General features: G+C 50.6%; 1 protein-coding gene across 2 annotated transcripts in view; it reads right to left on the reverse strand.

Annotated features, from left to right (window-relative positions):
* RALGDS (ral guanine nucleotide dissociation stimulator) overlaps positions 1 to 20940 on the reverse strand; it is an 84664-nt gene extending 63724 nt beyond the window's left edge. Inside the window, exon 1 of one of the 2 annotated variants that reach the window (XM_063144567.1) lies at positions 20881 to 20940. In XM_063144567.1, the coding sequence (XP_063000637.1) occupies positions 20881 to 20901 (21 nt within the window). In that variant the 5' untranslated portion in view covers positions 20902 to 20940. Of the gene's footprint in view, positions 1 to 11963; positions 12025 to 20880 lie in introns of those variants that run through there. The other variant, XM_063144565.1, reaches the window with a different exon arrangement.
* Between the last annotated feature and the right edge of the window lie 6490 nt (positions 20941 to 27430).

Below are 27430 nucleotides of genomic sequence, written 5' to 3' on the forward strand. Positions count from 1 at the left end.
AGGGCAGCTTCACTTAGCATAAGTTCCTGGGAGGGACAAGCTTTCAACGGTGGTGGGTGGTGGGATAAATTACTCCATTCCAGCCTACGGGCAGAACACGGCGAAGGTTAGAACAGGGCCTGAAGGCAGACAGGAGGACGTGGGAAGAGAAGTCCGCTCTGTGGTCCAAGGCCGTTTATGAAACCCCGGGACTTTCCCCTCCCCGCAACAATCCTGTCTTGGCCCATGGACAGACGGATCGAATGAAAACGCTCCCAGAGTACCATAGGAGCAGGGCGGCACTCAACACGCCTGAGGGGAGGGGCTGCAGCTCAGGGCTAAAGCCCTTGCTTGGCGAGCGGGCAGTCCTGGGTTCCAATTCCAGCACACACACACCCGGGTCAGGCTAAGAAAGAGCGCTGCCTGAATCCTTGGAAAACTGCCTGCCAGTCAGTGTACGGAGGGTCTGGTTCAGTAGCTCAACGGAAGAATATCTTTATTTATTTATATTTATATCCATCCCTTCCTCACAGGGAGGCTACAGCAGCTGACAACCCGTGTAGAAATAAGGCAACATACGAATGCCGTTAAAATCGGAACACTGAAACTCCAAATCCACAATGCAATGCGATGCAAACCAAAAAGCCGATACAGAAAAAGACATCTTTAATGGGCGCTTCAACGAAAACAACCTGGGGGACAGTCCAATCTCTACTGGGAGGGCGTTCTACAGCTGGTGTGCCACCACCGAGAAGGCTCTGCCACATGTGATTACCCCACAGCTCACATTTCTCAAAGACACCACAAGCAAAGGCTCTCTGGACAAATTTTAAATGCCGGTCTGGTTGGTCCTTTGGATGCGAAAGGCCCAAAGTAGGGATTTCTCCCTTTACTGTGATAGAAGGAAAAGCAGTTCCCAAGTTTAATTCTCAGCAATCCCCAGCCAGACAATATGGAGCGGAACAAGGGTGTGATTCAGAACTCCAGTTGCCGGGCAGTTTAAAAAGGTAATAAAGGGAAATAATTCGACCGCATGCTTTGGGTAGTGATCACGGCTGCTGCTAACTCTGGGAGAAAACTCCTCCTGTCCCAGTGCTTTGACACGAGAGCAAAGCCACGTATCTCGCACGGCAGCCCGTTGCCGCCAAGGTACACGCCAGCCCTGGGAGCTTCTTGGTAACTTTCGAGCCGGCCCAACGGTGAGGCGAGGCGAGGCAGCTGCTTCAGGCGGCAGGTCTGGGATGCCGCGAAAAGCGGCAGAGTGGGTGGGGGGGCAGGCAGATCCAATCCCAGGGATGTACAGGGAAATTCTCCTGCGCAAGGCCCACCGAAATGCACGGAGAATGTTGTGCCTATATGCACGGGGGGGGGGGGGGGCGGGGGGACGTTTGGATTTCCCAAATGTCCCCGGAAACTTCTTCCAGCCACCCTGAGTGACTCGCCTCTACGATGCTTCCAAGACCGTCGGGAATCTGGGCGGCCACCGACCCTGTCTGCTGCACCAGCCTCTGCCCCTCAGAGCACACACACACACTCATGCACCCTGGCGGTACTCACATCGTCGTCTTGCACGCTCAGGGGGATATCCAGCATGCACATCTGGAAGGGCTGCACGAGAGCCTTCTGCATGCTGAACAAAGGTTTGGCCTCCATCTTCCAGCCAACGAGAGGTGCGTCTCCTTTCCCCGGAGCGCTGAATTGTCTCCAGCCAAGTCCAGCCCCACGGCTGTAGGCTCAGCCTCACCGAAGCATCTCGCCGCCTTGGATTTCCTCCCTGGGGCAAATCAAAGTCAGGAATCCCCCAGGCGGAGGCGCGACACCCCTCCTGACCCACCCCACCCCGGCAAGTGTGCGAGATGCTCCTGTCCGCCTCCGCCAGACCCGCGTTTCCTCGGCTTGGCTTCCACTGGGGCTTCTGCCTCTCCAACCTCATCTATATGCCTGGCACTCGTGCCGAGAACGTTGCATTGTCTCCGCCGGCAACAACAGGTTTTCGCTTCTTCCGTTGGCTGTGGAAGGCAGGCTGCGGAAGCAACGGTGGTCCCCTGCGGTCCTCTGTTGCAGGCAAGAGCTGGAAAGGGGGTCGAGGGGAGGGGGGGTCGACGCAGTCACAATCTCCCTCGGCTCGCTCCTCTCTCTGCAGCCCATCCTCTTTATTGTTTCTGAAGGATTACGTCCTCGACTCCCAAGGGCATGGAGGGGGGGACGGGGGACACACACACATGCTTGAATAATTCATACCTATCTATCCAAGCGCTCGGGAGAATCCCCGCTATGGCGCGTCGATCGCCAAAAGGCGAGTGACATTTGCACCGGGTTTTGCGAACACACACCGCGTGGCCAACGACCTCGGGACCTGTCTCTCTCTCTGGGTTTAGGGCCTCAAAACCGTGGGGCACGGCACCGCCAGGGGAACACGGGACACCTGAGAAGAGAAGGCAGCTCAAGGGGAAGAAAACAGTGGCTTGGCTTGGGTAGGGTGACCGGGGCACTGCGGCCCTGGGTGCAACTCGGACGCGGGAGCAAAACTGGGCGTCAAAAGATCCCTGGATATTTTGATAGCTATTAAACTAAGGCGTGAGGTCTGTAATTTTTTCCTATTCGTATGGAATGGTCAGGGGTTGGATCCAGATTGACGCTGGATCAAGAGCGCCAGTGGAGTGGACTTCCCCACCTCCTTGGTCCGGCAACAGCTCCGCCGCCACACCTGAAAATGCTACACGGAGAGTCAGGTGACCGTGCTGAACAGGTGTGTGGGGAAGGGGGGGATCCCCAAAAATCAGGCGGAGGGACCACCCATGACTGTCCCTTTCTCTCAAGGAAGTCAGATCCAAGCTCAGGCATGTTTTCAAGGTGGTAGATGGAAAGCAAACTACTAGCCTGCTCAGAGGCTTGGTGAGGGCAGCTGGCTCCCGTATCTTTAAAGGGCATTTCAGCAGGTGTCATTTGTATGCGTGCAGAACCTATTATTATTATTATTATTATTATTATTATTATTATTATTATCATTATCATTATCATTATTATTATTATTTATCCTCCCTTTTGCCCAATACTGGGCCTTACAAAATTTAAAACATATACATTTTAAAACCTATGAAAAGAAATATACAAAACTTTTTAAAAAATTAAATATATTACAATATTAAAACATTAAACATTTAAAATACACGTCAATTTTACAAGTCTTCAACACGAAGGCCCAGGTTATTCGCCAAAGGCCTGCCGGAACAAAGAAGTTTTAGCCTGCTTCCGAAAGCCCATCAAGGAGGGAGCCAGCCTAGCTTCCCCGGGAAGAGAGTTCCAGAGCACCAGAGCAGCCACTGAGAAGGCCCTCTCCCACGTTCCAAATAAGTGAGCCTGTGAAGATGGTGGGATTGAAAGAAGGGCTTCTCCGGAAGATCTCAAAGCAGAGGCAGGCTCATAAGGGAGAATACAGTCTTTAAGATAACCTGGCCCCGAACCATATAGGGCTTTATAGGTCGTAATTCCCTCTTCATTACAACAGCTAAAGCTGCAGGAGCCCTGCCTTCTTTTGTACCTATACCATTCTAGTATAGCTCCGTTCAGCTTAGGCACTCAGAAACGAATCCCTGGGCCCAGACTTCTTTAATTTTAAGTGGATGTCTTTTGCATGGAGTCCAATTGGTTGATCTCGGGTTTCTAATAAAAACAACAACCCCAAAGTAGAATCATAGAATAGTATCATAGAATAGTAGAGTTGGAAGGGGCCTCTAAGGCCATCGAGTCCAACCCCCTGCTCAATGCAGGAATCCACCCTAAAGCATCCCTGACAGATGGTTGTCCAGCTGCCTCTTGAAGGCCTCTAGTGTGGGAGAGCCCACCATCTCCCTAGGTCACTGATTCCACCGTCGCACTGCTCTAACAGTCAGGACGTTTTTCCTGATGTCCAGCCGGAATCTGGCTTCCTTTAACTTGAGCCCTTTTATTCCTGCACTCTGGGAGGATCGAGAAGAGATCCCGGCCCTCCTCTGTTTGACAACCTTTTAAGTATTTGAAGATAGCTATCATGTCTCCCCTCCATCTTCTCTTCTCCAGGCTAAACATGCCCAGTTCTTTCAGTCTCTCTTCATAGGGCTTTGTTTCCAGACCCCTGATCATCCTGGTTGCCCTCCTCTGAACACGCTCCAGCTTGTCTGCGTCCTTCTTGAATTGTGGAGCCCAGAACTGGACGCAATACTCTAGATGAGGTTCTAGATTTGTAGTAGATCCTACGAATCCTGAAACTTGCCCACCCCTGCTCTAACCACTACTTCAGTCTCTCCCCAACTTAATCGGAATGACTCATTCCTAAATGGCTGACATGGGGTTTCTTTCAACATTAGTCCTACTTAGAGTAGATCCATTGAAACAAACTGGCATTGGCTATACCCATTATTTTTATCCATAGGGGGTTTCCTCCTCACATTCGCTCTACTCACTGAGACCGACAACAAAGCATGGTTGTTTTTAAAGCAAGGGATCATGTCAAGAAACCTGCCAAAAACAACAGTGGGAAAATGTGTTGGGAGGAAATCTCCGCCCTTTCTGCATTGTCCAAAGTCCTAAACATCCTCCCAGGGGCCACATGCCACGAAACTGACTAGCAACCAAGATGTGCTATTGACAAATTTGTTTGTCATTGTTTGCAGTGAGCAGAACACACCCACCCAAAAAAAAGATAGGGGGCTTGGGAGAGAAAACCCCTCGTTTCCCATTTTTAAGCTTCGTTGAGTGTGGGGAAACAGCGGCTGGAGGATGTTGACGAATCTGCCATTAGGGATCTTGAACATGCGTTTGTGAAGCTCTTTTCCCTCCCCACCTGCGTCTTCTTTTTTCAAAGAAGGCATGTCTGAGCACGGCTTTGCCACCACCAACTAGACCCTGCTCACATACTTCTAAGGAGCTGGCCCTGAGCGTAGACGGAACTTCCAATCTCCCCAAATTTATGTTTTGTCTCTGGAAACCATTCACATATTCATTCGCCCGCGGATCAATGAGTGATGGAGTGACGTAATATCCTTGCGTGTCCCTTCCTTAGCAGGGGAGCAGAACACAGCCAGATCTGATATTGCAATCAAAGTCCTACCCCCACCCCCATGGAAAACAGCTACCCTCTCCTCTGGAAAAAAGGAGCGTGCAGAATTAATCCGCAATCATGACCTCGTCAAACCAACCAATGGCCTCTAAATAGGTGGAGAGCATCAATTAGCAATGCAAAGCAAACCGATCAGGAACGTTAAAGAGGAAAAACTCATTAGTTTTCCCGGGGATTCTTCAGGGGCTGTGATTAGCACTTGGTTGTTCCTCTCCACGCTCATCAGTACAGCTCCGAAGCCTCTGGGGACGTTTGCAGCAAGTGCCAAAATATCCCACAGATGTGGGGCTGATAATGCCGGTGTGATAACGCTGGCCAAAAAAAGGGGGTTGGGTGGGTGTGAGGAAAGAAAAGGGAAGAAAATTCACGATGGGTTTTCCCCATCTCTCTCCAGGTACCTGGTCCTGTCTCCATGGAGACGGCCACACGCAACGTTGCTATGCCTACGAAAGCACACCACAATGCAGGAAGATAATTTTGATCGCAGAGGGAAAACACTAAGAAACCGTGCAGAATTGTCACAGAGGCACAAATGAAAAGCACAAGCTGATGCCCTTTATGAACTCAGACAGGAGCACGAGAGGCAAGCAACACCTCCTTGACTCCTCTAATTACCGGGCCTGCAGGTTTTCGTAGATTTAATCGGCTGATTAATTGGCTAAAAGCTGTGCAGCCTGACCCAGGCATAGATAGGTAGCAGAGAGCATCCGATGCGCTTACATATCTTCCCTCCGTACAGGATTACCGAAAATAGAGGCCCGAAGAAAAATGCCAAAATCCATATGGTATAATGCCTTCATTAGGCCAATTCAAAATTCGGCTCCACCGCCAAAGGTGCAAGTTTTCGAGATCCGGAGATCTCGAAATCTTTGGTTCTTGCACATTTTCAGTTGGCCTAATAAAGGTATTATACCATAAGAATATATGGATTCTGCACAGGATTGAATTCTTAGGATGCAACCCAATATGTAATAATAATAATAATAATAATAATAATAATAATAATAATAATCCGCCTTTTTTCCTCCAAGGAACCCAAAGGTGTGGATACCGTGTTTTTATGCCTTTTATGTTTTTAAACTTTGTATATTTATTTTAATTTTTACTGATTTTAACTTTTGTAAACCGCCCAGAGAGCTTCAGCTGTGGGGTGGTATATAAATTTATTTATTATTTATTTATTTAAAATATTTATATCCCACCCTATATCACTAAGATCTCAGGGCGGCGTACAGATAAAAACATACAGCATAAAACAATAAATATAAATATAAATGCAATGAATAAATAAAGTGGCATACATAATCTTCCTCCTCCGCTCCATTGTATCTTCACAACAACAACCCTGTGAGGTAGGCTGGGCTGAGAGTCTGTGACTGGCCCAAAGTCACCCAGTGGGTTTCCATGGCCGAGTGGGGACTAGAACCCGGATCTCCCGACTCCCAGTCCAACACTTTAGCCACTACACCACACTGGCTCTTATTATGTAATTATTATTATTATTATTATTATTATTATTATTATTATTATTATTATTTTATTTCTTAACTGGCGAACACACTGTGTTGAGACCAAACACGCTGGCTGGGGAACACTGAGAGCCTGTTTTTGACAATTCCCAGTATGCTTGTTTTTGACAATTCCCAGTATGCCCCAACCAACGTGGGGCCATTCCACCAACCCTGCTGGAAGTCTTCTTCGGGCACAATCCTGTGCATGTTTAGACAGAAAAAAAGTCTGAGAATTCCCAGCATTATAGGACAATTCCCAGGAAACTATAGGCCTTTTGTCTAAACATGCGTAGGATTGTCCCCCCTCTCCTCCCATGTAATGCATTCCATAACAATCATGCCAAAGAAGCAGGAAGCACAAAAGCCCAGGGTAAACAACGTGATTTCCCTTAATGTACAGACACTCTAAGTCCCATTGAACCCGATGGGGTTTACTTTTAAGGAGATATGTATAGGATTGCACTGTAAAGCAGGGGATGGCAACTTGTGTCCCTCCGGAAGTTTGTACTACAACTCCCAAGATCCCTCACTGCTGGCTACCTCTGGCTAGGGCTGATGGGAGTTGTAGGCCAAAACATCTGGAGTGCCACAAGTTGCCCACCCTGGCTGTAAAGCAAATAATATTTGCTGCCATTAGGGCCACCTTGTCCATGATGCCTAGCTCTCCCAAATGGAGAGAGACCCACCACCAACTTTCTTGCAGCGGCAAATGTAAAAAAGCTTGATTAGCCATGTTTTTCTTGGCAAGGGCAGATTTTGATCTGTGGGGCTGTGAGATAAGGGGACGCGTGCTGCTTTTGTAACAGGGCTTGGAAAAGAAAAGCTCAGCAATACCCTTTTATTCTCACAGCAAGTGGCCGCTCTCTGGTTTATTCAGTCCGTCATACTTTCAGCAACATCTCAGAAAGGCACCTGGGTTGAGGTTTTGGTCGTGCTCGCATTTCTTCAAATCCGATCGATCAGTGAAAAGGCTGGCAATTAATCAAGTCAACACACTTTGATCGCTTGAGACCCACTGGGCAACAATACATTCTCGGCTTTCTCTAATGTACGCAACAACGCACAAAGCCACACATAGCCAATTCTTAGGGAGGAAAGCACACAAAAATACAAACGGGGGCACACACACCCCTAATTCCTAGAAGACAGCACACAAAATCACAGAGACATTCTTAGGGAGGAGAGCAGACACATGGATGAGGACACACACACACACACACATTGCAAATTCCCAGGAGAGAGCACATGAAAACACATGCATGGACACACTGTCAATTTCTAGGAGAAAGCACACAAAAACACGAATGGATCCATACAAACACACAGCCAAGGAGGAGAGTGATGCACTTAGCTGCCCAAGATTTTTCATTTCCCCCCTCCTTTTTTACTCTCCCCCCCTGCCCCATTTTCTTTAATAGGGGTTCCCCCTTTTTGCTGGGGAAACCACAAAGGATACCCCCCCTCCCTTAACTTCATTTTCTGATGGATGGGTTTGGCCTCGAGGCATGGACAGAAAAGGAGTGTCCATTTCACCAGCAGAGACAACGTTATCGAGAGAAATCTCACGTCCACAGCCTGCACGCACCCACAAGACACGTCCAGCCAGACCCGCTGGGCTTTGACCCAGACAACTTGGGTGTGCGTCGCCTTTTTTTTTTTACCCACCACGGAAGTCAGAAGCTAACAGAACAAGCCTCTTTTACTGTTTATTTGACAATAAATCACCTCCAGCGAACAGATTCCTAGCGAAAGTGGCAAGGTCCTTCCGAAAAACGGAGAAAAAGTGACATTCGCTTCTGCCACCTAGAAATCGACCTCTCCAAATCCCTCTGTGTGGGAACTCAGATGGATTAACACGCTGAATTCCACACAGGCTTGGCTGAACACTCTTCTTCCCGAATCTATGCGCAAACCAGAACGTACATGCGTGCCAAAATCCACACTTTTCAGCGCTGTGCAGTTCACAACTCAAACAATGGCTGCAAAAATACATTTATTAGAGGAACGTACGGACGAATGCAGACGTTATTTCAGGGAAATCACTAGCAATAAGAGCCCACATTTAGGGAAAGTATATTCAGGCATGCATATATTAGGAGAAACACTCATACAAGTTCTTGGTGTGGGCTTCTGTTTTTCGGCCGAATTTGCAAACCAATGCAGAAACAGGGCAAAACAAACACACAGTCAGGGAAACTGAGCAAAACTGAAATGGATAGAGTCACCCGTCCATACGCTGAGAGCTGTTTCCTTTGAGATGTCTGGGAGGCTGTGTTTTGCTCATGCTTTGACCTGGGCTGATCTCCACAGCCAAGGTATTTTCATGCCTCTTCACTACACCCAAATGACCCAGCAACTCGGCCTCCCTTTCAGCCCTATAAAATGAATTCACGACAATCCTCTGCAACCAAAGCGGTTGCGTCACGATGCTCGTTTCTTGCACACACGGTCCTTCTCTCCCCAAGGGAGAGGTCTTATCTGCACAAAAGCCGGAGTAATGCCTCTACACTCCCATTAGATCCAACAACATCCTGCAAGTTCGGCTTATTAATAATTCCTATAAGGTATTTTTTTTTCCTTTTAACAGAACACATTTTTAAAAAAAGGATTGCTTACTAACAACACTCCATCCTAATAGACTTACCTTTTTTATAGGCAGGAGAATGAAGGCTGTGAGGTCATGAGAGATCCAGACCACACAATTGTCCCCTGGAAATAATGGGATTTGAACCTGGGACTTCAGATTTCAGTGCAATTTGTCCGCTATACATTCAGGACCTCAGCACCTGATGCAGCGCCTCTCCTGGTATGAAGCTACCAGTGCACTACGATGAATATCTGAGGCCCTCCTCCATGGGAGGCTCAGAGGATGGCAATAAGGCTCAGTAGTGGGCCCCCGAATGTAAAATGCTCTCCCCAGGGAGATCCATTTGGTGCCAGCGTTTTCATCTTTTTGGAGCTGGTAAAGGTTTCGCTCTACTCCCAGGCATTTGACAATATACGATGGGGCTTTTTAGTGTTTTATTGGGTTCTGGTAATTGTACAGTTAATTGTCTTAAACTTGTTTTCAGATTGTTATAAATGTTTCCATGTTGCTTCTCTTCATATAATCATATCATCAGAGAGTAGTAGAGTTGGAAGGGTCCTGTAAGGCCATCAAGTCCAACCCCCTGCTCCATGCAGGAATCCACGTTAAAGCTTCTCCGGAATGGAATTGGGCCTTTTGGCTGAAAGAAATCCAACGTCGCCATTCTTCCGGGTCCAGTTCTTCACTTAGGCACTAATTCATGGGATCTGCCCTCAGTCAAGCTCTTTTTTTGGCACGACAACAATGAATCATGCCTCAGGGCTTGCGTGAGGACATGGAAAAGTCGCTAACCGGTCCCAAGCACAGAGAAGTACTGAGGTTGGGGCATATTTAGCTTCCCTGCCATCTTCTTCCCTGTGGCCAATATTTCATCTCATTGATTACATTTCTATACCGCCCCGTGGCCGAAGCGACGGCTTCGCAAAGCTTCAAAACCATTCAAAAGACGTTGTACAACGTGCGAAACCTAGACGAACACGCAGAAACAGGAAGTGCACAAGCAGAGACGGCGGGTATCAAAAAAACAATTTGTAAACACTATCTGCAACTGTAAGTTCCTTGCAGCAGGGACCAGAACTGTCCCCTGCGTTTATCTTACGTCTCCACAAGGTGGCGTCTCCTCCCGTTCCGCACGCCGTGATTGACGTCTGGATTTGGGAATTTTAATAAAAAATTAACTTCCCTGTGGTGGGCGGGGCCAGAATCAAAAGGGGCGGGGCCAAAATACAAGCAAAAATGCCGTCGTATTGTAGCTTAAAACTTTTCCTGCCGGAAGCAGAGCTGTAGCGGAGGCAGTTCAACCGTTCAGAATGGAGGGACAACTGCACAAAAGCAGGGCAGCCACCGAATGATCAGTGTTTGGAGGAAAGGGGGTGTGTGGTCTGCAGGGGAATCCCAGGGGGCTGGATTAGGAAGGCCAGCTTTGGCCCCTGGGCCTGAGGTTTCCCACCCTCGACATAAACGGTATTATCGGGATTAGAAATCAGCCTTAAAACTGTATTGTCAGATAAATAATTGGCCTAATGAAGTGTTGCCAAACTCAATACACTAAAAGCAATCTCAGCTTTCAGAGTGCCGCTCCTCACGTAGCCAAAACCGCACCACCCACATACAAGGGAAAGGTGCCTGCATGCTTGGGAAAAACCCGAAGTTTCCAGGCATACAAAAAATCTTTCCTAAAAAGCCTAATGGGCTTTCCCCCCCCTCCTCCCTCCCAATCTCTTTTCCTTTTGTGTCGTGTCTATTAAAATGTACGCCTCTGGGCAGGGGCCGTCTGATTACTTGGCTTTGTTCAGCCTCTCTGGGAGCCATTCTGGATGACGGGCGGGATAAAAATGCTACAAACAAATAAATAAGAAATGTTCCTAGCCGTAGAAAAGACGGAGCACCATTAGGCAGAGGGAAGAAGTCCCCTCCAGGGCCTTATGCGGGTTTCGGAGGGCCCTTGGAAAAGACACCCTTCCGAGGCCTGCCTCCCTCCCTCTGCCAGTGTGCCGCCATTGTCACCAGTTGCTATATAGACTTTCTCATCATGGCTCCTGCTTGCTTGCTGGGCAGGCAGGGAGCCAGGAGGCCGCGGCGTCTCCTGATCCTCCTCCTCACCGCTGCCATTGCCTGGGCCAGAGCGAGAGGCAGGCAGGCAGGCAAGCAGTCGGTAATGGCGAAAAGGAGCAGCGAGTCTAGGCAGCCCTGGTCAGGGCCCCCCTGCTGGGACGTGGCCCATGGCAAGAGCCCAACCGTGCCTGCCTTGGTAGTGATTGAGGGGAGACATGAGAGCACTCTTCAAATACTTGAAAGGTTGTCACACAGAGGAGGGCCAGGATCTCTTCTCGATCCTCCCAGAGTGCAGGACACAGAATAAGGGGCTCAAGTTACATGGAGCCAGATTCCAGCTGGACATCAGGAAAAACTTCCTGACTGTTAGAGCAGTACGACAATGGAACCAGTTACCTAGGAAGGTTGTGGGCTCTCCCACGCTAGAGGCCTTCAAGAGGCAGCTGGACAACCCTCTGTCAGGGATGCTTTAGGGTGGATTCCTGTATTGGACAGGGGGTTGGACTTGATGGCCTTATACGCCCCTTCCAACTCTACTATTCTAGGATGCCCTCCCAGGCTCCTTTGCTCCTGCCTGGCCCTCTATGGCTGAAGGGAAAGGGTAAGGGATTCTCAGCAGGGCACAAGCCCTTCCTTCCTAACCCCACGCCCACCCCCACCCACCCCACACACCCGAAGCCAGGGTAGATCTTAGGGTGATCCGACTCCCCCATTTCACAGCCACACGCCTGACCTTCCGCCGTCTTTGGTAGCTCCTCAGGAACATCACGGCCTGGGGCACCTCCTCCGCTCCCCACGTGAAGCATCTCCTGAAGGAGGCCGTTTTTGAGAGCATCCGTCTTTTCGGCGGGGTCCCCGCGGCCCCGGCCAGGAACATTTCCCACCCTCGAGGAAACGCGCTGGCGTTCTTCATGTCGGCTCCTTCCAAAACAATGAGTAATGCGCCTTCCCCGCCTGCCTGCCTGGGCGCTGAACTCATGCTCCCTGACGGAGGCGGCCTCACCTGGACCAGGCATGCTTCCCCGTGTCCCTCCCCGTGACCCAGAGCCCCGAGTCAGCCCAGGGAGGAGACGGGAAACCTGGCAACCTGGCTGTTTACCTAGACAACATCGCCAGCCGTCAGCCTTGCGCAAAGCCTCCGGCTAAAGCTCCAGAAAGGTGACATGCAACAGGCATGCCGTTAAATGCATGGTGTGTGGGGGTGTGTGGGGGTGTGCTAAAATTCAGTTCAGTGATCTGGGGCTCCAGGTTTAATTAAAGGTTTTCCCAGAGGGCTGGAAAGCAGATTTCAGGGTGGCCACATGTCACAAGAGGGGGAGAAACAGACCAGGGAACCTGCTCCCAAGCTCCCTTCCTACGGTTTGTTGTTTATTCGTTCAGTCGCTTCCGACTCTTCGTGACTTCATGGACCAGCCCACGCCAGAGCTTTCTGTCGGCCGTTGCCACCCCCAGCTCCCCCAAGGTCAAGTCTGTCCCCTCCAGAATATCATCCCTCCATCTTGCCCTTGGTCGGCCCCTCTTCCTTTTGCCTTCCACTTTCCCTAGCATCAGCCTCTTCTGTCTTCTCATTATGTGGCCAAAGTACTTCAGTTTTGCCGTTAATACCCTTCCCTCAAGTGAGCAGTCTGGCTTCATTTCCTGGAGTATGGACTGGTTGGATCTTCTTGCAGTCCAAGGCACTCTCAGAATTTTCCTCCAACACCACAGTTCAAAAGCCTCTATCTTCCTTCGCTCAGCCTTCCTTATGGTCCAGCTCTCGCAGCCATAGGTTACTACGGGGAATACCATTGCCTTAACTATGCGGACCTTTGTTGTCAGTGTGGTGTCTCTGCTCTGAACTATTTTATCAAGATTTGTCATTGCTCTCCTCCCAAGAAGTAAACGTCTTCTGATTCCCTGGCTGCAGTCAGCGTCTGCAGTAATCTTTGCGCCCAGAAATACAAAGTCTGTCACTGCCTCCACGTTTTCTCCCTCTATTACCCTTAAACTAGACTTCGACTGCTGCTCTCACCCTTCTGGCTCTTTGTTTTGAAACCAGATTCGGACTGGACTCCCCATCAAATAGAGGACACTTCCAAATAGAGGGACGTCCAAAACATTGTCCTCTGTAAAGTTGGGCACCGAAGCACATAAGATAAGCCCTGCTGGTTCAGACCATCTAGTTCAGCATTCTGTGGACGCAGCGGCCAACCAGCTGGCCACGGGAAACCCACAAGCAGGATCTGAGTGCAAAAACACCCTCCCACCCATGTTCCCCAGCAACTGGTGCACACAGGCTTCACTGCCTCTGATCCTGGAGGCATCACACAACCATCAGGGCTAGTAGCCATGGATAGCCTTCTCCTCCAGCAATTTGTCCAACCCCCTTCTTAACGCCATCCAAATTGGTGGCCATCACCTCATCCTGTGGCAGTGAGTTCCAGAGTTTGACTCTGCGCTGTGTGAAGGAAGTCCTTCCTTTGATCTGTCCTGAATCTCCCACAAATCGGCTTCATGGGATTATTTGGGTTCTAGTGTTATGAAAGAGGGGGGGGGGAATGCCTTCCTATCCACATTCTCCACACCAGACAGAATTTCGCACACCTCTATCAGGTCTTGCTTTGACTCGCCTCCTTTTTAAGCTGAATAGACCCAGCTGCCGTAACCTTTCCTCATAGGGGAGTTGCTTCAGCCCCCTGATCATTTCAGTTTCCCTCTTCTGCACTTTTTATAACTCTAAAGCAGCCTTCCTCAACCTGGGGCGCTCCAGATGTGTTGGACTACAACTCCCAGAATGCCCCAGCCTGCTGGCTGGGGCATTCTGGGAGATGCAGTCCAACACATCTGGAGCGCCCCAGGTTGAGGAAGGCTGCTCTAAAGTGTCCTTTCCCCCCCCCCCCGGGGCCAAGGTTCCGCGTTCCTGCTTTAAGATGGCCTGCACACCGCCGGCGTGAGATGAAGCGTAATTCTCACCCTTACTATTCTCTCCCCCTGCGCCTTTGCGTTCCAAAGAGTTAGCTGAAGCAGAAAGCAAACTCCATTCCCTCTGCTGTGCGGGGAGCCAATTTGGCCACGCTGGCCTCTCCCCTTGGTCTTTTCCCAATCCCAAATTGGGTTGGGCACCCGCAGGGAAGGAAATGAAAGCCGTAAAGTTCATTTCCAGTGTACACATCCCTTCCTTTACTACGGGTCGGCCCAGCTTCCACCGCACCATTTCATCTACAAGGAGGAAGGGGCCAGGGGGTTGGGGAGGGGAGGGGGGTTGCAGATTAAAGTGGCCGAGAATCCCCAGGGAGCTTTCTGATGCTTTGGTGGACACGTTGCCAGCTTTGTGGGGAGGCCCCCAGGTGACCCCCGTTAATGGGACGGTGTTGAACATTCTTCTCCCAAACCTGGGCCTCTTTTCTGGAGCGGCGCCCGGATTCCGAAGAGCAAATCCCCCGGTCGCGAGCTACTGACAGCCTTGCATCTGCAGAGGGAGGGAACTCAGCCACTCAGCGATGGGAAAACGCAGCCGGCGTCGCCAGGCCTGGCTGACGTTTGGGGGAGAAACTTGCAAGCCCAGGGGGGCAGTTTTTAAAAGGCCCGGCTCGCTTGCGGGGCTCCGAGGTTGCCTCGCTGGGCGAACGTGAAGCGTGCGCCTCCCATGGTCAGGTGGATCAGTGAAAATGTCCTTATGTCACATTCAGGCCTAGCCAGCTCTCTGAAGACCCGCACCAGCCACTTTCTCTGGCCGACGTGGCTTTCCAGAGAGTCCACCTGCCCTCTGGTGTTGCTTCCAACATTTAGATTGTAAGCCCCTTGAGGCAGAGACCATTTTTCCTGCAGACAACAGCAGCAGCCGCAATCGTCCATCAACAGTCAAATGGTCCTCCTTGTTCCAAAAGGAAATCAAGGAAGGCTGAGAAGCGTGCCAAAATCCCATTCTCTCGTAACTCATCTCCCCTCCGGGGTCTCCTGAGGCGACAGGCCGTATGCGTCACAGCTGTCCTGCCAGACAGGAGATTTCCTCCTTGGTGGGAAAGGAGCCCAATCTCTAAGGAGTCATGCTCAAGTTAATGCCACTTGTTCTTTACATAGGGAAGGATTCTGGCCTGGGTTTCTCACCACGAGCAGATGAGGCCTCAGCCAGTGCCTGGATTGTACCACTCCGGACTTCAATTGATCGAATAGTCCTCCATTAAAAATAAAAATTAAATTCCCTGCACAGGGAAAATTAGTTCAAGGAGAAGATCAGGCTAAAATCTTTGTCAATAACCGCCTCATTTTCTATATACAGGGATATTTTTGTATCTATTTATTTCACGGAGAAGACTTTGGGAGCCCAACCAGTGCAGGCTGAAATGGTACATCCCAGACACAGGGCAAACGCCCAAAACACAGATGCTATTCCGGGATGGGGGGCTTTGCCCACTTCCTGTTCGGCCCCTGAAGCTCTCAGGGCCCCTGGCATGAAATTGGGCACCTCCTCATGGCCCACACCCCAAGCAGCCCCCTCTTCAGTGGGCTTTTCTCAGAGGGCCCCTGCTGGGATGGGCACCCTCGGCAAGGGCCCCGCCGTGCCTACCCTGAGGCCAGGCACCATCCGCGAACAGTGAAAATCTGAATTTCAGTCAGGGAAAGGTGTCCACCACATTTATAGCCCTTGAATCTTTCAGAAGCCCCAGGACCGGGGCCAAGCTGTGCGGTTCCTCTCGGCTTCAGCTCTAAATGCTCCAGACGACAACTTTTATCGCTCTCATTTCCTGTCTCCAGTGTTGACAGGACATTTTGAGATGAAGATGGCCAGGCGTTGCGCTGGAGAGGATGAAAACAAGGCTTAGGTGCCCTGCGGAACAGGTGAGGCCTTGTTCCGGAAGGATAATCGGTTCCTCCCAGACACAAATCAGAGAAACTTTAAAGAGTTTGGCTCATCTTGCGGAGCTCAGCTATGTCCAGGAGAAGGTCAAAGCCTTCATCCATCAGAGAAAGGCGCCTGAAACTTTACAGTTCAATGAACTCCTTCTGCCTCCTCGGCAGAAGGAAAAATAAAACTGATCTGGGATGTTTTCCGATCCAGCGATCCACAACTCCTGACGTCAAGTCTCTGTCCACAAACATTTTCTTTGACCGGGAGCCAAACTGCGCACAAAAAGTAGAAATAAAACAAACGAAACTGGAAAAGGGGGAAAGAAAGCAATCACAGAATCATAGAATAGCAGAGTTGCAAGGGGCCTACAAGGCCATCGAGTCCAACCCCCTGCTCAACGCAGGAATCCACCCTAAAGCATCCCTGACAGATGGTTGTCCAGCTGCCTCTTGAATGCCTCTAGTGTGGGAGAGCCCACAACCTCCCTAGGTAACTGATTCCACCGTCGCATTGCTCTAACAGTCAGGAGGTTTTTCCTGATGTCCAGCCGGAATCTGGCTTCCTGTAACTTGAGCCCGCTATTCCGTGTCCTGCACTCTGGGAGGATCAAAAAGAGATCCTGGCCCTCCTCTGTGTGACAACCTTTCAAGTATTTGAAGAGTGCTATCATGTCTCCCCTCTCAATCCACAGAGATGAGAAAGATGGTCAAGGTGCATGGCTGCACGTGATGTCACATGCGGAGTTGCTTCAGACGTAGGTAACTGGTGGTCCCTGGGGGCCCCCAAATAAGGCTGAGGTGAGGACTTATCCTTCTGTCCGGAGCCACGTTCCCTCGGGGGTAATTTCTTTTACGAAGCACCCAGAGTGCTTCGGCTATGGGACAGTGTAGAAATGTAATAAATGAAATGAAATCGGAGCATGCCGGCTTTCACAGCTACCAAGGTGCGTAGAGATCTCCATGGACAAACCAAGTACTGGACACGATCAAAATCCTGATAGTATATCTGCAAGGAGTTGGAGGTTTGGTCTTTGCCCACACCGAAGTGTCAAAACTCTTCAGGGAAATGCGGCGTGCAAAGTCCTCCTCGGCACGAAGCGCACCAGGACCAATTCCAGCCCCATCTGAACGGTGACATTTTGCCAAACGTCAATGTGGCGAGAAATCCGGATTCCGTTCCAGCTACAGACCGGGGCGAGGTGCGGCAGGGACAGGAACCCTTGGTTTCAGCAACTCTAGAAGATCCAGAAGTGCAATGTGATGACGCCAACGCCCCGGGGCCTCTCTAAATGTGTGAGGCATCCAGGTGTGAGGAGCCTTTGTTGTTCTAACCAGGTAATGAAACAACAACAGATAAACAAAGGGACAGACGCCACCTGCTGGCTTGTAAAAATGAAGCAAGGAACACTGTGAACCGAAGAAGAGCCTTCACGCTGGATCAGGCCAAGGGTCCATCTAGTCCAGGGCTCTGTTCCCACAGTGGCCAAACAGATACCCATGGGAACCCCCTTGAGGAGCAGCTTGAGCCTCCAGGTCAACTGGATTTGGCCCAGGAGCCAAGTCCCTGTTGTAGAGAGTTCTGCAGAGCTTACTCCAAGACGTAGCCTGCCAAACTCTTGTGCGATGTTACGCCACCGTCCCAGAGCGTGGAATGCAATTAAAAGGAACAGGGGCATCTGGGCATGTGCAGGGTGCAGGCTGAGTAGTCACGCACACAGGTGGGGCAAGAGAGGGCAGAAATCCAGGGCTGGCCCGAAACCTTAGCCAGCCCAAGTGACCGCGGTGCATGACGGGAGAGCCCTGGCAATGTCGCTGAAGACGGCGGGCAGCTAATTTGGAACTATGCGAAGTTGCGCGGAGCTGAGCCCAGCTTCCAACAACCTCTGGGGCACTGCAAGCGATCTGGAGGGATGCCTCTCAAATCAGACACCGGCTTCCCAAGCAAGCGCATGGAGACGGCCTGCCCCCTCCAAGCCGTGACTTCCAGACGGTGGCGGCTCCCAGCACTTCTTTGCGGTGGAAATTACAGGCCGGAGGTGAGACGTTGCAACCACATGGGCGCAGTGCGAGGCAGGTCTGAGCAGGTTCTCTCGGCTTGCCGACAGCCTAGTGCCAGTGGCAAAGGTGCTGATTCGGCGAAGCCGCGAAAGCGCCAACCGCCCCCTGACGCCTAGCGCTGCGTGGTGTGTGTGTCTTTTCTGGGCGAACTCAGAAAAGAAAACACGGCCAGGTGCCAAGTCTCACGGCTGGCTAGGAGCCCAGCCCCAAATCCCAGGTGTACCTGGGCGTCTCCAGTGACCAGAGAGGCTCATGGCGCATGCTTAGAGGCACTCGACGGGATCGCCACGATTATCCCATAAGTCCTAATGCTGGAGCCCTGATGAAACTCGAAAAGCAGGTTGCAGAAGGTGGCTGCACGCCAAACACACCGCCCTCAGGAACTCAGCGGAGCTTACTTCCAAGTAGACGCGCATAGGATTGCGCTGTCAGACTCTCGAGGACCTGTTGGTGGTAAATTGGTGGGCCTCTTCCCATTCCAGACTGTTCGGGTTTTGAGAACTCTGGATCTCTTCCCGAAGCGTGCTATGCAACAAGACGAGAGAGGGCCTTTTCGGTGGTGGGTCCCCAGTTATGAAATCCCCTCCGTAAAGAGGCACCTTACATTCTTTTGGGCACCAGCTTAGGAAATTCTAATTTCTCGCAGGCAGTTTAACCTTAGAAATGCCCTAATCTGCAGTATAATTTTAGTGGATGCCTCATTTTTATCATGAATGTTATGATTCTATTATGTATTTTAATCTTTCATGATATATTTGCTGTTTACTACCCTGGAATCTAGCAGATAAAGGGCAGTGTACAAATGTTTTAAATAAAACAAAACAGAATTTTCTCAGAAGAAGCGGGGTGCAGGGAGGGAGGGGTGTTTCAGTATTCAAATATGCCCTGTTTTCTCACAACCATCAGGCGGTATACAAAAGAAAGAAATAAAACAAGTCCTGCCTTTCAATATCCCAGTTCCGTGGGCTTTTTGTGGGAAGCACTCTGCACATGATCAGAGATAAACACACTTTTATTCACATCGGGCCTGTTCAGAGAACGTTACAAGCTAAGGCCTCTAACCCTTTTGCAGCAGCAAATGGTTAGCGAGCGTGTTTAAACTGTGGTTATGTAGTCACCATGGTTAGGAATGGTTCACACACGAATGGTTCACACACGACACGCTACGCCATAATGTTTAGCTCAAAATGCTTCACCGCTGTGGCTTGGCGTGTCGTTTGAACATGGTTATTATCTTCGCAACTCCCAAAGAGGAGGAGGCCCTTGCAATTAAAATATAAGGACTTCCCAGGAAATCGTGTAACTGCATTTGCTCAAATGCGACCTTTCTTCCCAGTGGTGACATCGGGGCAGGGAACTTCGGGGCACAGGTCTGGGTGCCATCTCAGCTGAGCGAGCAGGAGGGCCCCCTTAAATGCAACAAGTTTGGCCTACTATTTTTGGAAATAAATGAAGCGATACACATTTAAAGTGGTGAGCGGCGGAGCGGCCCTGTAAAGTCACTCAGTCCAGAAACTCAAAATGCACCACTGAACCTTCCCACGCTGTTGACATAAAGCCGAATCCTCTCAGAGTTCAACAGCCCCTTCCCCTGTCCCCTGTCCCCAATGTTTTCTACTCAGAGGCAAACTGCTGCCAATCGCCCCTGTCCTCTGTCGGAACTTTTCATAAGAAATATAAGGGCAGCTTTGAAGGATTAGGCCAAAGGTCCACCTAGCAGGCAAATCAGAGCATGAAGGTCGACAGATAAAGGAGGCAGGCCGTATATATTGCTAACAAAATTCTTCCGGCACAAAATTCCGTGGGTGAACGTCCACTTCGTCAGATGCAGGCAGCGTTACTGAGAGCTTCAGGTACGTGTTATATATATACAGTACTGCAAATATACGGAGTAAATTTGTTTGTCTTTAAGGCGCCACAATTTGTTGTCTCTGGTGCAATAGATTAACACGGCTACCCGTCCGGAATCTGGATATGCTGACAAACTTTAGATCAGCTTTTCCGAAACTGATGCCCTCTAGACGGGTTTGACACCAACCCATCCCGAGTGCAGGAGTGCATCAGGTTTGGAAAAGGCTGCATTAGATTGCAACCTCCTTGCGACAGGGACCTGTCGCTTTTGTATATATTATTATCCAACACAATCTACGCTAACAGGACCGTGTGAAACAGGAGAGAGCAACTCCGGCCTGTCCGACGTTGCCATACTCCAACCCCCATCAGCCACAACCAATATAGCCGACAGTCAGGCGTGATAGGCGTCGGAGTCCCGCGCCATCTGGCGGGATTGCAAGTTGCCCACCCTTCGGTATAAAATAATCCGAGGGTCGTAGAGGCGTCAGGTGCCTCGGGGGGGGGGGTCATCTCAACCACCCCGATGACGCAGGAATAGCACCCCTCCAGCAGCACCCTTGCCAACCCTGGCTTAAATTCCTCTCCGCCACCGCCCCAGGCGGTCTGCTCAGCTCTCATTATTCTAAGAATAGGCTGCAAGCTGTGACTAAGCCCCGGTCCGTCTTTCCACGTGCCTCACAAAATCCCCAGATTGTAGCCTCTCCGGGGCAGAGGCCTGCCAGCGGCGTTCCCTTTTTCTCTTTCTGTTTCGAGCCGCTGCTGTGCAAAGCACCACGTACACATGGAGATCACGGCGGCTTGCACAGATGTATTAGCACACCAGCGCATCCGAAGCGCACGCCCACCCACAGTGGTGTGGTTCTTAGCATCGCTGTTATTGTCATTATGGTTATTATTAATTTCCCCCTTACCTGGCTCTCTAGCATTAGCATCTCTGCCTCATTGTTCCCAGAGGCTGTTGAAGGAGAAAGGCGAAGAAGGGGGAAAGGCGAGGAGGAATCCACCGCCCCCCCGGTTCCTAGGCGAGGCGTATTTATTGTTTCTGGCCCGGCGGGCTGGGGGTCCCCGGCCGCTTGCCACGCGGTACCCGGCTAGGAAAGGGCTTCCCTTCGCCAGGGAGAGCGCAGAGCTCAGCCTAAGATGCTTCGCCTGCTTAAGGAAGGCGGAGGAAGAGGCGGCGGCAGCAGCAGCAACAGCAGGTCCACGGCAAACCTGCCCCAGCTGGCAATGGCACCCCGGAGCCGCTCATCTTGCCAAGCCCATAATAATCCCGTCTTCCTGACGTTCTCCTCCAGGCAGAACTAGGGCGATTCTCAGCCGGCGCCTCCATGAAACCGACCGAGCCTTTGCCTCTCTGCCAGTGATGCTCCTCCAGAGGATGCGATGGGGGGAGAAAAAAATATCTCTCCCCCCCTCCCCACTGGTCAATTTCTCTTTTTCCCTGGTCGATTTCCTTTTGTTGTCTCCAGGCTCTGTCCTGCTTAGAGAAGCGCTTCCTTTCCTGCTGGTCTTCCTGCCGCCAGGAGATCCGTGGGAAAGCCGAAGGCACAAGGAAGGATCCAACCACCTTGCTCGCTTTTGGGAGTCTCTGAAAGAGAAAGAGAGGAAGGGAGGGAGGGAGGGGGACAATTGCACGTTGAAGGCAGCTTGGAACAATTTGCAAAAGGAGGGAGAGCGCGCGCGTGCAAAGGGGGGGCGGAGGAGGAACTGAAATGACTCAAACAGCCGCCAGCAGGCATTTAAAAGATCGCCTCTTCTTTCTCTCTTTCTGTTTCTTTCTTTCTTCGTTCTCTTTTTTAATCCCCAAGCTAGCGAGCATGACTTAGCCTGGTGGGGTTGCAACCTTGTGTGTTGACAACACATACCACACACACACAGCATCTCAGGCTGAGTGCCTCTGAGCGTGTGCAGAGTGCTTCTCTCCCCTTGAATGACGGAGAAAGCTGCCTTAAAAGGAGTCCCGACTACACAGGATTTGGGGAGCGGCGCTCCAAGATTTTAGGCGGGTGCCTCAGAAGCAATGCTTACATGTTTCTAAGCAGGTGCATGTCTTTCCCCTAAGGCAGCCTTCCTCAACCTGGGGCGCTCCAGATGTGTTGGACTACAGCTCCCAGAATGCCCCAGCCAGCTGGGGCATTCTGGGAGATGCAGTCCAACACATCTGGAGCGCCCCAAGTTGAGGAAGGCTGCCCTAAGGAGAAGCTCTTCTGGGCACATACAGAGTGTCTTTCCCTCCTGAGAGGAAGGGTCAAAGGACAAAGCGCTTCTCTGCGCACACGCAGAGGACACATCCATTCATCCACAGGAGCACAATATCTTTAATGAGCAGAGGGTTAAAATACTTCTGAACATGTGCAGAGCACCCCAAGCCGGGAGGGGGGGATTTGTTTTTAAAGACAAAGCGTAAGGTGCTTGTAAGCATGTACATAACACCTTTTCCCCTAAGGAAATGTTCTTCTGAGCACATATAGAGTGCCTTTGCCTTCTGAGAGAAAGCAGGAAATCTGAACCTGCCAGACACACCTCCAAAGGGAAATCTTCGCTTTCATGCAAAGAAATGTACCCAATAGAAAGTTGGGAAATAAAACTGGACACACATTTCTTTACTTGCCCGTGAGGTGGGGGTCTCCAATATCTCCCTTGGAATCCAAGAGAGTTCAAGTACCAGAGGCAGTAACCCTATGTACACCAGTTGCTGGGGAACATGGGCAGGAGGGTCTGATCCAGCATGGTTTTTCTTATGCTCTTAAATGAGAGGGTTTGGCATTGTGAAGCTCAGACTCCACCTCTGGCCTGGACTTCGTTTTTTGGGCAAGTGACTTTTCTTTTAGTCTCATCAATTTGCCTTCTGGGAAATTAATGTTTCATGACTGGCCACACCCACCATAGCAGCCATTTTGTGAGAGCACCCACCAAACAATTTCAAAATTCCAAATGCATCCACTGGCCTAAAAAGGTTGGGGATCCTTGTGTTGTATGCTCTTTCCCCACTTACGCACGCCTTCATTTCCCCCCTTCCTGTGTTTTGACACCCTGGCAGCCATTTTATTAATGCACAAGCCATTTTGTGAGAGCGCCCACGACACCCTCTCAAAAATTCCAAATGTGCCCATCGACCCAAAAAGATCGGGGGCTCCTGCGATGTAAAAGACTACTGAGACAATAGCCGGAGAAGAGCTGGAGCAGCCTTCCAGTTGTGATGGATTGCAACTCCCAGCGTGCTGGCCAGGTGATGCTGGGGGCTGTAGTCAAACACATCCAGAGCGCCTCAGGTTCGGCAAGGCCAAGGTGAAACGCTGTACGAGTGCTGCTGTTTATGGGATGTTGGTGAGGGAGATGAGTTTTTGGCCTACTGCTTCTAGGCCAGGCTTCCTCAAGCTGGGGCGCTCCAGATGTGTTGGACTGCATCTCCCAGAATGCCCCAGCCAGCTGGCTGGGGCATTCTGGGAGTTGTAGTCCAACACATCTAGAGCACCCCAAGTTGAGGAAGGCTGCTCTAGGCCCAGTTCAGGCCTAGGGGTAAAGCAGGAGGAGCGGATTTTCCTGGCAACGACATGAGCCTCTCCAGAGAGGCCCACCCACACGGGAAGCATTCTCAACTTGAAAGCCTTTGACTCGGTTCCTATACAAAAAAACCACGGTTCCTTTTTCCTAAGGCCCAGCCCAGAGACACGGAAAACGTTTTTGTCGCAAAGAGAGTCCAGAAAGGGTTCCGCCGCACATGCCGGGGCTGAAACGGAGAACCGCTGTGACGTGCGTGCCTTCGGAGGGGGCTCCGTTCCAGCACAGCGGGGCCTTTCCAATTAGCGCGCCTCACCCCCCCCCTGCGCCACGGGAGGGCCGTGACCTAAGCCACGGATGCCTCCTCCACAGCCACGGCTGTTCGAGCCCGAACGTCAGGGCAACGGCGGAGGCCACGGAAGCCAAAGCGGCTGCAAACCTCCTCGCATGATTGGTTTCGCGCCAGCTTTTGGCGGCGAGAAGGGCCCAGCGAGGGTTGCTATGGAAACAGCAAGGCTGCCTGTATGATTTTTAATAAAAGCAGAGCATGTGCGGCTGAAATAGCCGGCGATGAGCGCCGTTCCAGCAGGCGCGGGAGCTGAGTCGGAGGAGACGGCCGCATGCCGGAAAGCCAGTGAGGTGTGCAGTGCAGCCCGCTCACCTCCTCGTCACGTTATCATGGTGGGATGGAGGCAGAGAATGGTCTCTGTTCCCTCCCACTCAACCCAACCGTTCCCATTTCATGCCCCTCTATTTAACTGTTCTCTTAACAATGGGTACCAGTGGTTTACCGCCGGGGACCAGGAAGACTCTGTGCATGCACAGTTTCGCACTGGAAACTCACTTCTATCTTAGCGCCATCTCGGTCACAGGAACAAGATGGCGTTTCCTGCTGCCGCCCACTCACCCTCCATTCAGGCTTTCAAAACGGTCAAGGTTCTTTTTCATGGTTTTTTTAAAAAAATATTATTGTTTGATGATACTTTTTTATATTCTGAGATTTTTATAAACCACATCGGTTGCCAGTGGCTAGAGTGTTGGGCCGCGGCTGGCGAGAGGCAAGTTCCAGTCCCCGCTCAGCCATGAACCTCACTGGCTGGGTTTGGGCCCATTGCTGACTCTCAGCCTGATCTACCTCGCAGGGTCGGGGTGAGGATAAAATGGAGAGGAGGTAGAGGCCCATGTAAGCCATAAGAATAGAATAACATCAAACAGAGAGGGAGAGACTGGCTTTATCTTTCTGCTTTTGTTTTTCATTACAATCTGTTGCTTGTTTGTATGATATATCCCACACCTGTGGCCTTAAAAAGGGTCGTAAGAAATTCGAAATAGAAAAGGGAATTTCAGCAAGTATGCATGCAGAAATTCCCTCTTCATCACAACAACTAAAGCCGCAGGAGCTATACCAGAGAGACCAGATGCAAAAGAGGGCCGGGCTACATTAGAGCAACTTTCAAAACATCTGTTAAAACAACAAAAAGTAAAATTCACTCAACGGCTCAGCGATACTCAACAGTAACCTTAAAAACAGCCGAGAATGTTGCTATGTACTTTCCCGCGCGTGTACGTTCCTGGAGTCCAATCTGGAAGAGATACAAGCGATCGTATCTGCAAAAAATGTTTCCCAGATGGCTCACGCCATCTCCAGGCATTGCCAGACTGCCGCTCCTGGGATCCATTTTACTGCACAGCTACCAATGAGGGAGGAAGCCAAAACGTTTAGCTCAAAATATATTTTTAAAAACACTCTGTTCTTAGCCTTTCTTTTTTATATACTTTATCTTACGACTGACTGCATTCCTAACGGACCCAGATCCTCCGTGTTGCTTGGCTGTTGTGCTGCTTTACCCTCCCCCTCTCAATATATGTATAATGTAAAAAAATAAAAAAGCATTTAATCATGTAACCACCACTACCACTACAGAGTTGCAGTTCAATGCAGCACACAGAAGAAGGATGGAGTGCACACTCGCCTGTGTGGAAACTCTGATCGCCTATGGCGATCAACCTAATGCTGAAGTACCGTAAACTAGTTCTGCCACACAGACAGCTACCGTGTGTGTGTGTGTGTTGAAACGTACATCACAGGTGTGTGCCAGCATCCCTCTGATGCACGCCTTGCAGGATTGGTCCAGGCTGACCCCACTATCAACCTGCAGCCAGCTTTTAGCGCAGAGTTCCAGTCCTCCGGGAGATGGGATGGAAACATAAAGAGAGCGCCTCCGCGTGATTTTCCTCACCGTTTCCTTTCCGGAGTCATGAGCAGACTGTTCCCTTTGTGGTCAAATGCATCAAGCCGTCGATCGATGGAAGCACGGAAAGAGGAAGTTTCTCCCACGCTTCTAAAAGAGGGCAAATCATGGCCTAATAATAAATCTGCTGTTTTGAAGTGGAGGGGGATAAAGGGCTCTCAGGAGGTCGTCGCGTCAGGTATTGGCAAGGCTAGCTGGGGGATTCTGGGAACTGTAGTTCACACATCCTTGGGCAGCAGGATTTGGGGATGCAGTGTTAAATAAATGCCAGAAACTCTTGTTATTCCGCTGCAAACCACTCAAAGATCTACAGATCTACCTTCTGCATATCCCCCAAAGGGAGGATTCCGAGTGTTCCCATAGCCCATGCCCCCCGTGCCCTTCGCCAGCCAGCCCTATACACACAACGCACGCACACACAAAGCCCTGAGACAGTTTTGGGGCCTCGGTTCGCCAAAGTACTCCCAGAGTGGCGTGTTGCACACCTGCAGTTATCCTACCGTCGTAATATAATAAGCACAGTGCGTTTGTTTTGGCACAAGGTTTGTGTAACTAAGATTGGACCGGTGTTACTGGGGCGTAGAAGACATTGTTAGGAGCCGTATGGTGTGTGCCTGGTCACCCAGACAGTGACTGCTGATCACCGGGGCGAGCAACAGCAGCTGAGATTGCAACAAGCCGCACCTCCCTTTCCAGGATAGGGCTGGGCTGAGCCGGTGATCTGCACCTGCGTCCGTACGAAGCCGCCTTCTACTTCGGAGTCAGAACACTGGACCCTCCGACTGGGAATCAGTGGCGCCGCTAGCAGACCGCACGGACAAATTCCCCCACAGCCCAGAGCGGCCCCAAAGAACCACCCAGAGAATGGCAGGTTTACAGAGCAGTGCGTGTACACGGTTACAGACACTATATATATTTATCTGTATCTTATCAACGTTTTATTTATTTATATCCTGCCTTTTTTCCTCCAAGGAACTCAAGGCGGCGTACATAGTCCTCCTCCATTCTATCCTCATAACAACCACCCTGTGAGGTAGGTTGGGCTGAGAGTCACCCAGTGACCTTCCATGGCCGAGTGGGGACTGGAACTCAGATCTCCCGACTCCCAGCCCAACACTCTACCTGCTACTCTAGACAGATATACAGATGTGGAAAACAGAAAGACGAACAAAAGGGTATTTTTTAAAAAAAAATAAATGCTTTGGCTTCTAAAATACCTTTTCTTTAAAAATAATCTGTTGTTAGCCTTTCTGTCTTTCATATCCTGCATCTACAGTGGGCCGAAAACCTTGTTGCTTTGCTGTTGTGCCGCTTTCCACCCGTCTCTCTCCTTTCCTGCAATAAAGTCGAGCGCATTCCCATGCTCTGTTTTTCCTCCCCGTAGGCATGAGGGTCCTTCGATTTAAAGTGAGTTTAACATGCAGAACTGAATATGCTGTTGCTCTCGTTTCCTGCATTGCTGGTCCCTGGTCGACAGCGTTTTGGCCACTGTGTGAACAGAGTGCTGGACTAGACGGACCCTTGGCCTGAGCCAGCAGGGCTGTAGTTATGTCTTACGTTCTTATATATTTCATTCTTTCTCTCTTTTTGATCAGGGTTAGCAAACAGGTGCTTTGGGTGTGGGCTGTTGCAATGTACGAGCTGTTGCAAAGCCCGGAAGGACAACAGTGTGTGCGTGGAGAAAAGAAATGTGTATTTCGCAGCAGAA

The sequence above is a fragment of the Elgaria multicarinata genome, chromosome 19 (genome assembly GCF_023053635.1).
Source record: "Elgaria multicarinata webbii isolate HBS135686 ecotype San Diego chromosome 19, rElgMul1.1.pri, whole genome shotgun sequence".
Classification (NCBI taxonomy): domain Eukaryota; kingdom Metazoa; phylum Chordata; class Lepidosauria; order Squamata; family Anguidae; genus Elgaria; species Elgaria multicarinata.